This window comes from Amphiura filiformis, chromosome 19 (assembly GCF_039555335.1).
Source record: "Amphiura filiformis chromosome 19, Afil_fr2py, whole genome shotgun sequence".
NCBI classification, from domain to species: Eukaryota; Metazoa; Echinodermata; class Ophiuroidea; order Amphilepidida; family Amphiuridae; genus Amphiura; species Amphiura filiformis.
The window spans coordinates 26,677,020-26,689,333 of NC_092646.1; the positions used below are offsets into that span (position 1 = coordinate 26,677,020).

The window sequence follows — 12,314 nt, forward strand, 5'->3', positions numbered from 1 at the left end:
CATTATTGAAAGAATACACGGACATAGTTAACTGGGCTGGATTTTAACTTTTTGTGGCACTAGCCAGTTAGGCTTGTAAAAGAACAAAATGTGGTTCAAGTATGCACAGTTACGTAATCACCCTAATTATTTCGAATTATTCACTTTCATTTGTATCATTATCATTTTGTTCTTGTGCAAAGATTGGTGAATAAATATTTTTAAATGCATGCTTGAACCATATTTTGTAAATGACTTTAGCATTTACTATTCCATAGTAGGATAGGTTTTACATATGTAGGAAGTTTGCTTCCCAAGGTTGCACAGGCAAATAGGTCGAGACAATTAAAGCTCCATATCAAATGTTACATAGACCTATTGACTGACCAATGTTTGGATGTAACCTTGGGAGGCAAACTTCCTACATATGTATTATAAATTATTATGACGAGAGGAAGAATTTGAGACCATTTTGACAACAATCGGAGCAAGTTTTCAAATTTGAGCCCTGTAGATGTCAAACCTTGACCTTTTTGCTTATAACTTGAGAACCGTACATCACAGATAGGGCAAACTATACTTTTTCTGGATCCTTGTGACCAGGGAACATGTTGGCATGGTTTATAACTCAATTTGAACAACTTTGAATTTTTACCCTGTATAAAGTTCGATGACCTCTATGGCGGCCATATTGGACAAAATATTTTTGGCCCTCCCCTAGAATTGTTCACCAGACTGAATACTACATCTGAGCCAAATTTCACACTTTTCACAAAAATTTAACAATGGTTTCACAATTCTGCAGCACTAGAAGGATTATATCAAGATGTTGGCAGATGATACGGGATTAACAGGCCCAGACATCAAAAATTGTATGCTAGACAGAGCAGTTTGGAGAGCCATTATGGGAGTCCGACTACAAGAGTCGACATAAGCAAGTAAGCATAAGCAAGCTTGCATTGTGCCATTCCTACCTGTGATTCCCATGTGGTAATTATGGAATGCATCAGTAAGCCCATCATTTATCAGTGTGTCTTTCATTGATGCATCACCAAATTTGATCCCTGTTCTCATCTGTACTGTGTGTGGTGCCTGTAGCAAAGAATTGGGAGAAAGAAATGTTTAGTTTATGAGTACTGGTCCTAAATGATAATTTTCTACCCCAACCTCTAAAAACATCCTCCTACAATTTACTCACACCCAACATCCTTCTACAGTTTCCACACACCCCTTAAAATGTCCCACCCCTCCAACATCACCCTGTAGTTCCACAACCTTCAAACATTCTCCTGCAATTTGCTCCCCTACAAATATCACTCTGAAGATCTCCACCTCTCAAACATTCTCCTGCATTTCCCCTACCCTCAAACATCCTTCTGAAATTCCTTCACCCCTCAAATATAATGCTCTTTGCAGTTCCCTCCCCACTATAAAATATCCTCCTGCAAACATTCTCCTGCATTTCCCCTTAAATTGTCCCACCCCTTCAACATCCCCCTGTAGTTTCACAAACTTCAAACATTCTCCTGCAATTTGCTCCCCTACAACCCTACAAATATCACCCTGAAGGTTTCCACCTCTCAAACATTCTCCTGCATTTCCCCTTAAAATGTCCCACCCCTCCAACATCCCCCTGTAGTTTCACAAACTTCAAACGTTCTCCTGTAATTTGCTCCCCTACAACCCTACAAATATCACCCTGAAGGTCCCCACCTCTCAAACATCCTACTGAATTTCCCCTACCCTCAAACATCTTTCTGAAATTCCTTCACCCTCAAATATAATCCTCTTTGCAGTCCCATCCCCACTATAAAACATCCTCCTGCAATGTCCACTCCTCAAACATCTTCCTGCAGTTCCCCACCCTTTAAACATCCTCCTGCAGGTCACATCCCTCAAAAATCCTCCTATATTTCCCCATCCTTTAAAACATCCTCCTGAAGTTTCCCTACCCCTCACACATCCTTACAAGAAATGACTCCTTATGGTTCCAGGGACTGCCTTTCGAGGAGAGCGAGAGCAATCACTCTCTATTGCTCTCCTTAAATCTGATATAGGAGAGTGATTTTTAATAGCTCTTCTTAGTTGACCATTCTCTCCTTACATTCTATTGTAAATGCTCTAAACAGCTCTCCTTGAAGGCTCCAGAAGAGCTATTTAATGCTCTCCTGCAAATTCCCTGCTTACCTGACTCATGCTCTCCTGTCCACCAGCCACCACGATTTCAGAGTCTCCACAAAGAATAGCTTGCGCCCCTAATGCTACCGTCCTAAGTCCTGATCCACACACCATGTTCACCGTTGTTGAAGGTACAGAGTGGGGTATCCCAGCATGAACACTAGCCTGACGAGCTGGATTCTGACCTTGACCTGCTGTGAGAACTTGACCCAAGATGACCTCTGATACATCTTCTGGACTGACCTTTGACCTCTTCAGAGCTTCAGTGATGGAAATGGCACCCAGATCATGGGCTTTTAGTGTGGATAGTGATCCATTTAGAGCACCTAACAACATAAAAGTTGGTGACGAAGATTAAACTCAAAGCACAAAATTTGCTCACCTGAGAGAAAATGGAAGAAAATCACGGAATCGGAGGTACAACACGGAAAATGACATTTTTGTATGATGTGACAAAAATTGTTAAAAGATAAGAGAAATAAATGTTAAAAACAATTATGAGTTGTGTATGTCAATTTTTATGATAAAAATACTGTTTAATAATACTGAAATAAAGGTATATTACCAAGGCATGAACCCCCTATATCCCTCCAAACATCGTAATAGTCGGCCTATTATCGCCTATATTCCAATCAGAGCATATTGGTCGCGATATTGAACACTTTATTGTGACATTAATATCATTGTTTATACATTTTAAGCTTTTTTCATGACACGGATTTACAAATATTACAACACGGATTATAACACGGAAAATGGATTTCAGAAAACGGTAAACTTCGGACTCTATACTAGTCAGAGCAGAGACTGCAGAGACCCCCCAGCCATACCTTCACTTGATGAGTATTATTGAGAGAGTATAATTGATAGTGGACAGGATTTGTTTCCATCATGTTGGTATTTACCAATAAATACCAATATTTCCCACCTGGTTAATTATTCCACACACACACAAAATTACTAGCATTTCAAGTACTTGTCAATGCAAAATCATGAAACAAGATCTTCCTTAATGTGTTGTCTTTTTAAAGACAGTTTTTGTTTTTACATCCAGACAAGAAATTTAGGATATCATTTTTCTACTTGACCTTAGCTATTTGAGCAATTCCTGTGGCATAGATTTCTTTTTTGACATTGGGGGGGGAATCTTGAAGTACAGTGAATCCAGCACCTTTTGGCGACAGAATAAGTTTATGGTGCAAATGTGTGTGAAGTGCCCGATAAATGTTGCTATTGTGACGCTAAACTGCTGAAATATGGAGCAAAAGTGGAATAAATGCCCGGGGGGTCACTCCCATTGTGGATTTGTGGCCTGTACACCATCCGTGATAATAAAAATGCGTAAAAAGGGTAGTTTTTCGTGGATAGACACGATACGCGCGTATCGTGTTTAGGGTGTCAAAAACATGAAATATTGGAAAAAAGGGTAGCAAAATTGCAATTGCTAATATGCGGAAATGAAATTTAGGGTATGAAATTTGATGCAAGGAATAAAATCCCTGTTTAGGGTGTGAAAACACCTGTTTAGGGTATCGTTTTAGCCAAGGGTTAAATCCTTGTTTAGGGTGCTTTTCAAAAGTTGATTATCGCGGATGGTGTACAGGCCACAATGGGAGTGACCCCGGAATAAATGCATGCAAAGCGCAACAATTTGTACTTTGGGGCTAAAATGCCCCCCCCCCCAGATCTACGCCTATGAGCAATTTGCAGTATTGTATCTCCCCATGCTTTGAGACATGCTATTTAGAGCACCTATAACATAAAAAGTTGGCAAAGATTAAACTATTAATCACAGCATGAAATTTGCTTGCTTGGTGAATGGACTGATTCTTGTTACTAGTCAGAGACAGTCAAACTGTGATTTCTATATTTTTGTAGCAATTTTAGCTTCAAAATGGCAAATTTTTGCCCAGAAAGTTATTTTCCAAGGTCAATGACACTAAATTTTTAGCATATATCTACACATAATGACCCCCATTTTCTTGGAACCGCCACTGAATGTCCCCTTTTTTCATAAATAATTGCCACCTAGAGACCCTTAGTGTCATACTTTGGTAAGCCCAGGTACGTCACTTTCATATTCTAGTCCTTTGATGAGTATTATTGAGAGAGCATATTGATATGTGATGAGTGGACAGGATTTTTTCCACCATGTTGGTATTACCAATAAATACCAATATTTCTCATCTGGTTATTTATGCCACACCAGGGTCTTAGGCAGGATTTGAAGGTTTGGGTGTGTAAATTTAAAAAACTGGGTGTGTAAATTTAAGATTTGTGCACAAAGTATAGGCCATGTGGGCAAAAACTGGGTGTGTATTTACAAATTTGGGTGTGTAAAACACTCCCTACACCCGCTGGCTGCATTCCAAGTACTTATAAATGCAAAATTATGAAACATGATCTCAGAACACCTTCCCCAATCAGACACATTTCTCTTGTTTGGCTTGACTTTGCAAAGAGCGTCTAATTTCGTGGGAAAAGAAAGTATCCAAACAGTTGGGCGCCCATTCCTTTTTTAAAGGAATTTTTATTTAAAGACAGTTCTTGTTTTTTCATCCAGACAAGAAATTTACAATATCATTTTTCTACTTGAGTTTAGCTATTAAATTGAGCAATTCACAGTATTGTATCTCCACATGCTTTGAGACTATTTACATGTGAAGCCCAAGTGATAAGAAACTTATTCTTGAACATTAAACAATATTTGAAGCAAGATTTACTTTGATAAGAAAATGGGGTGATGCTAAAAGTAGACTACAGATACTGTAAAAGTGGACATTTTTGCAATACATTTATTTTCACGCTTTTCATGTTCCAAGCTGCAAATGCAAAAATAACAATGTGCCAATATATTCCTGTTGTGTGTAGGTCAATGTAAGGAAACTTAGAATTGTAAATTTAAAAACAAGGTAAACAGCTCAAAATTGACAAAGGGTGAAAAATTAATTGCGCAAAATTTTCCACTTTTACAGTACTTAGTTAAACCAGGGTATAGTCAAACCAGCAGTTTAAACAAAATTTAAGATTAAGGGGCACTACACCCTGGCCAATTTTGTGCCTATTTTTGCATTTTTCTCAAAATTATAGCACATTGGTGACAAGTAAGATATGTATATTATAGGGGCAAGGACTACAACTTCTGTACTGAAAATTCAGCAACTCAAAGTAAGTAGTTATTGAGTTATTGATTAAATATTGGTTTTCCCTCATTTTTGACTGTAACTCCACACAACTGTTGTCTGTGCTGAAATAAAATTTCCAGTGCAGTAGTTGTAGTCCTTGCCCCTTAATACATATCTTACTTGTCCCTAATACGCTATGATTTTTGAGAAAAAGCAATAATAGGCACAAAATTGGGCAGGGGTGTAGTACTCCCTTAACATAAAAACATTGCAGAAAGTAAGTACCAATAATATGCGGGAGTATAGGCCTACTGCAAAAGTGCCCATGGGTTCAGTCCCATTGTGGCCTGTACACCATTCGCGATAATCAACTTTTGAAAAGCACCCAAAACAAGGCCCGCGCCTGTTTTCACACCTTAAACAGGGATTTTATTCCTTGCATCAAATTTAATACCCTAAATTTCATTTCCGCGTATTAGCAAAATCAATTTAGCTACCCATTTTTTCTAAATTTTTTTGACACCCTAAACATGATACGCGCGTATCGTGCCTACCCATGACAAACTACCCTTTTTACACATCTTTATTATCGCGGATGGTGTACAGACCACAATGGGAGTGACCCCCCCCCCCCCGGGCAAAAGTGGCACCTGTGCCAGACATTTTCAAACTTTGAAGCACCCTATGTACAGTCAATCACACAGAATTGGTCAATACTAATTGATTGATTTGTCTAATGACCATGGGCAGTGCCATAACCATACCACTGAGCAATACAGAATGATCAATTCCCGGGGATCAATTAGTTCACATTATGTACACAAAATAGGAATTTTAGATCAAAATTTATGAAGATCACTTCAAAATTTGTGTGTGAAATTATGACAGTATGGGTGCCCGGGGAATGGGTGAATGAATTTGGGGTTTTTTTTCAAAATGTTTGCAAAACTAAATATAAATTTACAAACTATTTGCCAAGTTATGCCAATGGAAATAGAAATCTGCCAATGGTAACTCTTGTAATAAATACACAAGCTTGTAAAAAAATATTAACACAATTTTGTATTACTACTGGTAAAGTTAGCCACTCTTCTATTCAAACATGAAGTGATCACTCATGCATACTACAAATACAAGCTGTGTGACCTTCAGCAGTGTTATGCGGCCCATACACAATCAATTTGATTGATCAATATTGGGGACCCTAGATGCAGGATTGGATACAAAATAATAATTTCTCTTCAATATTATTGAAGAGATCTACATGTAATCTAGTTTGATTTAAGGGGGTACTACACCCCTGTGGTAAATTTGTGACTATTTTTGCATTTTTCTTAAAAAATAATAACACACTGGAATCAAAAGTTATGCATATTATTGGGGCAAGGAATCCATGTACTACACTGAAATTTCAGTGACTCAAGACAAGCGGTTCAGTATATATGATAGGAAATGAGGTACATCCTAGCGGTACCTTATTTCTTATCATAAATAACGAACCGCTTGTCTTGGGTCACTGAAACTCCAGTCTAATAATTGGATTCCTTGCCCCTATAATATACATAACTTTTGTTACCACTGTGAAATTAGTTTTTGAGAAAAATGCAAAAAAAGACATAAATTTATCGGGGGTGTAGTACCCCCTTAATTGACAGGTGGACAATATAATCACTATTAATGTTTGTGTGTACACACAATCAATTAAAGCCTTATAAGGTGGTACTACACCCCTCGATAAATTTGTGTCTATTTTTGCATTTTTCTCAAAAACTTACAACACACTGGTAACAAAAGTTAAGTATATTATAGGGGCAAGGAATACAATTGCTACACTGGAATTTCAGTGACCCAAGACAAGCGGTTCGTTATTTATGATAAGAAATAAGGTACTGCTAAGATGTACCTCATTTCCTATCATATATACTGAACCGCTTGTCTTGAGTCACTAGAATTTCAGTGTAGTAATTGGATTCCTTGCCCCAATAATATACATAACTTTTGTTACCAGTGTGTTATTATTTGTTGAGAAAAATGCAAATATAGTCACAAATTTACTACAGGGGTGTAGTACCCCCCTTAATGTACGAATTCCTTCAAATTTTTAATTTGTTCTTCGATACTCCAAATGCTGAAATAATACTAGTAATAATTGTCGGGAGGGTTTCTGTTCATTTTGAGCTGAAATAACAAGGTAAAGTGAAAGAAACTCTACTGCTTATTTTGGCCGTTTAACATGCAGTCCTATGGGAGGACATAAAGTCATGAATAAATGACTTAATGTCTTTTACCGGGGTCTTTTCGGTGCAAGTTGGGACATGTGTAAACATTACAAATCATGCTAAAAATCAGGTTTGAAAAAAATTAACCAATTCATATTATAAGATCGTATATTATGGCTTTAAGGGGGTACTACACCCCTGGCCAAATTTGTGCCTATTTTTGCTTTTTTTCTCAAATATTATAGCGCTTTGGTGAGATATGTAGGCCTATATTATAGGGGCAAGGACTACAACTACTGCACTGAAAATTCAGCAACTCAAGGCAAGTAGTTATTGATTTATTGATCAAATATTGGTTTTCCCTCATTTTTGACTGTAACTCCACAACTGTTGTCTGTGTTGAAATAAAATTTCCAGTGCAGTAGTTGTAGTCCTTGCCCCTATAATATACATATCTTACTTGTCACCAATGCACTATAATTTTTGAGAAAAATGGGAAAATAGGCACAAAATTGGGCAGGGGTGTAGTACCCCCTTAAACTTACCAACAGGTGTTCTCGCCGCAGACACAATGACCACAGGATCAGACATATTTCTTGAAGAGTATCACCAAAACTACTGATAGAAATAGAATAAAATATCCTTGTTACACAATGACAAATTATGTTTTGTTAGCTTTGAAATTGTACTGGCCAACACTCCTGGTTGGAGCCAAACATACAGCGATACCATCTATGCTTGACATACATGGTTTTGATGTTTCAGAGAAAATTAACAGATTAAAACCCTAACCGTACCAAACAACAAAAAAACACAGTTCGCAAAGCATATGTACACTGTACATTGTACATTGTACAGGCAGGTATCACACGTGATGCGATTGAGTCATCATGCGAACAGTCATATGGTCACGGAAAGCTTGGCCGGGCAAGCTACTCCCCCCTGGCAAGGTAGGCCTGTGCACGTGTCTGGCGCCCGAAGGGTTAATGATTCGAAACCGCACCCGAGAAGAAATGTTTTCTCTTCTTCTTTCTTTCTTCCTTCCTTCTTTCCTTCCCCCTTGCCAAAAAGCAGCTAGGGTGTTAGGTTTGGGACTTTTCACAAACACTTGTAAAGGGGGGCCTGGTGCAAAAAGGGGGGGTGCAACCTGAAAATTGTTATCCTCAGGCTCTAGCTGAAGGGAGAAAATATCACCTTAATTTTTCTTGTAGAACATATGAGTTTACTATTTTCTATGGGTTTGACGCCAATTTTTCATGGCCAAAAAGTGGGGCTCTGAAAATAATTTTAGGTCCGAATGGGCCCTGAAAAAAAAGTGATTTTTCACATATCACATATATTTTTACCCCCCCCCCCCCCAGCCCGAGGTACTCGCACCTCCGTCAATACGATTTCCACTGTCCTTCTCCGTACTGTAACAGGAAAACTGGGAGGGGATTATGAGAATATTTATGAGGGCGGTAGACCATGTTTACGGACGGGCCGGACCCGTGCTGGGGTCACAATGACATGTAAATGAACGGCCTAAATAGTAAAGCAGACGAAACACAAGTTGTAGAATGTTCACAGTTCTCATATTATTATTTCTTTTCATCATTGGATTTCATCAACAGCAATAGCTGTCTACACAAAGTTGTAGTCAATGCCGTAAGTTAATACAATGTTTTTGTGTGGATTTACGTGCTGTAATGAGGGATAGAAATGACAAGGCATTTATACATAAGCTTACAAAGAACAAATGCCTACCTGTTATTTAGGCCTAAAGTTTAACGCAACCTAGCAAGACACAGAAAGGGAGTCTTTAAAAGAGAGTGTGTTATTTTTAACACCAATTTACGAGCACCAGGCCAGCAGACCTCAAGCCTCAAACAAGTATACGAAAACACGCATTAGGCTTTAATCCTCACGCAGCTAAACATGCGTGCATACAATATATTGAATTAATGATAATTTGGCAAGACTCCATTTGCGTTCATGCGGGTTGTTTATTATTTTAGATGTTCAAATGTTGACACAGGAAGATTTTGATTTATAATAATGAGGGGGATGTTATTTAGCTTAAAAGTACATGGCTCGGTTCTATGACAGAGATATGGTTCACTACAATGGCTGAGGTAAAGCTTAACCGATGCACGCACACTGCATAGGCCAAACGGTCTATGCTAAGCTTAAACCAATTATTAAAAACCCTGCTTCATCCGGCAGTATCAGTCATCTTAAATGTGCATTGACACCTTGGAGCAAAGAAGCTCTCATAAATGGGTCACACGGCTGAAGATACCAGATATTATACAGTAAAGAATCAACCTTTTGCACAGCCATTGTAGTAACCACATCTCCCTCATGAACCACAGGAGGCCTATCAGCCTCCATATCATCAGCGAGCCGGCTTACAATACATTAAAAAGTTACATGTCCAGATTTTGATTTAGTTGATTTAGTCATTAATTAGGCCTAAAATTTAGTACCAAATACCGGATTTGGCAGGGGCCACTGCCGGCATGGTAGTGGCTTTTCTAACACTTCTACATGTCTCACCTGCAGATCTTCTGTCTGTTGAAATAGAAATCAAACTGTAAATCTAAATTGAGCTAAAATAAAACTATATGGTCGCATGTCATAAGTTGGGTACAATTTCCATTACATGGTCAAAAATGACAAAAAATGAATTTTTTGATATGTTGTATATATTGACAACCTCTAACAATTAACACCACTTTTAACCTTAGCACATGCTTACTTTTTGAGATAATGCTTAATTACTAATTAATTAATACACAGGCATCTATGTAAATCTCAATTTTCAAATGCATTTTTCTCAAATCGGACCTCAGTTACAAAAATGACTGTAAAATTTTTATTTTATGCAAGAATGTCATCAGATTTGGAGGATATGTTCTCAATACATTAATGCTTGAAATGAACTATTTAAAATAATTGTACGTATGTTAATTACATTGTGGAGGTCAATGACCTTTTTACGAGTAATTAGCGAGATGGTTATTCTATTGTTGAGGAAATGAATATCAAGAAGAGAAATGTACATTAGCATATTGCTAAAAATACTGAAATTCAACTAGGGTTTCATTCAAAATGAAAAAAATAGAACATATAACCCTTTAAGGTGGTACTACACCCTTGATAAATTTGTGAATATTTTTGCATTTTCTCTAAAATAATATCACACTGGTAACAAAAGTTTATGTATATTATAGGGTAAGGAATCCAGTTACTACACTGGAATGTCAGTGACTCAAGACAAGCGATGCGTTATTTATGATAAGAAAAGAGGTACCGCTAGAATGTACCTCATTTCTTAACATAATAATGAACCCTTGTCTTGAATCACTGAAATTTCAGTGAAGTAATTGATTCCGTGCTCTATAATATACATATAACTTTTGTTACCAGTGTGTAGTTACTTATTTGAGAAAAATGCAAAATTAGTCACAAAATTTATCACAGGGTGTAGTACCACCTTAAATAGTTAGTAATTGTTTTAGGTGTACAAATTCAACATTCAAAGCTTTCAATACATCATACCCTCACTAGATTTGAAAAAAGTAGCCAGTAGTTTTGACATGCTGACATGTGAATTTTCACATAGGCCCTATTGCACACTCCCGCATCCGCCTGCTCCACATCCGCCTGCTCCTCCACCCCTGGCATTTTCATTTCAACTGATGTGATTTTTTTACTGAATGATATATAATTATATGCTTCAGTAGACTGAAAGAGTATAAAATTAGGCTTAAAATGAGGTATCAACCACTGCTGTAGGATATGGGGTTACAGAAAGCCAATCAAATTTGTATCGCAATTTTCAGAAAAGTGTAATCCCTCCACCCTTTTTGCATACCCAACTTATGACATGCGACCATATATTATGTCTCACACGAATCAAATCTGCCAACGGAATGGAATTTCTTGTCTTAAAAACGACGCCAAAAGTCTGTCTAATTGCTCATGCGCAATTCCTCAGAATTAGCTGATTGGTTTAGCGCTGCGCTTGGGGCAAACTGAAACGTTTGACGGGCGTGATCATGCTCCGCCCACAATAATATTGATTGATTGATTGATTTTATTTGGTACTATAAGAATAACATACAAATTACACTACATATATACAGTATTATTATAACAAAATAAAATATATTGCACATCAAAATTGTTTAACGAAATTACAAATCAACACAAGTACCAAGGATAGCCCAAAAAGCCTTGGGAAAAGCTTATTTCCATTGGGGTCCTTTACAAGCAAGAGAAATATAGGAACAAACTGCCATACAAAAACAAGAACAGAGACAACGTGCACAAAGGGCGCAAAAAGCAGAAATGTGAGACCAGCTCAAACAAAAAATCAAATGGACCCTTGATCAGCTAAAAACTGTTTGACAGATTGTTTGTACAATTTAAAATCATTGATGTTCTTGATTTCATTTGGCAGTGAGTTCCAATGATGAATTGCACTATTAAAGAAAGTGAGGCTATTTTGGCCCTTGGAGTGAGGAACCTTAAAGTTGAATGGACTACCCCTGGTACTGTAATTATGAAGAGATGATACTCTAGTAAAATGCATTTTCATATATTCAGGACAACAGTTATGGAAAATTTTAAAAACATGACTAAGTTTTAATTGAACTACTCTGTCTTGACTTGATAGCATACCCACCAAATCCAATTCTTTCTGCCCAATATGAGTACGTGGCCCCACATCCAAAATAAAACGAACGATCTTGTTTTGCATAATTTGTAATTTGTTTTTGTAGTTTTTAGAAAGTCTGCATGTCTGTACAAGAATTTGAGTCGCCCG

General features: G+C 37.5%; 1 protein-coding gene across 1 annotated transcript in view; it reads right to left on the reverse strand.

Annotated features, from left to right (window-relative positions):
- Positions 1-12,314, reverse strand: part of LOC140141117 (acetyl-CoA acetyltransferase, cytosolic-like) — a 50,348-nt gene that overhangs the window by 35,431 nt on the left and 2,603 nt on the right. The window contains exons 2-4 of the mRNA XM_072162902.1: positions 8,047-8,116; positions 2,167-2,483; positions 954-1,071 (exon numbers count right to left, since the gene is read on the reverse strand). Of these exons, the coding sequence (XP_072019003.1) occupies positions 954-1,071; positions 2,167-2,483; positions 8,047-8,092 (481 nt within the window). The 5' untranslated portion in view covers positions 8,093-8,116. The remainder of the gene's footprint in view (positions 1-953; positions 1,072-2,166; positions 2,484-8,046; positions 8,117-12,314) is intronic.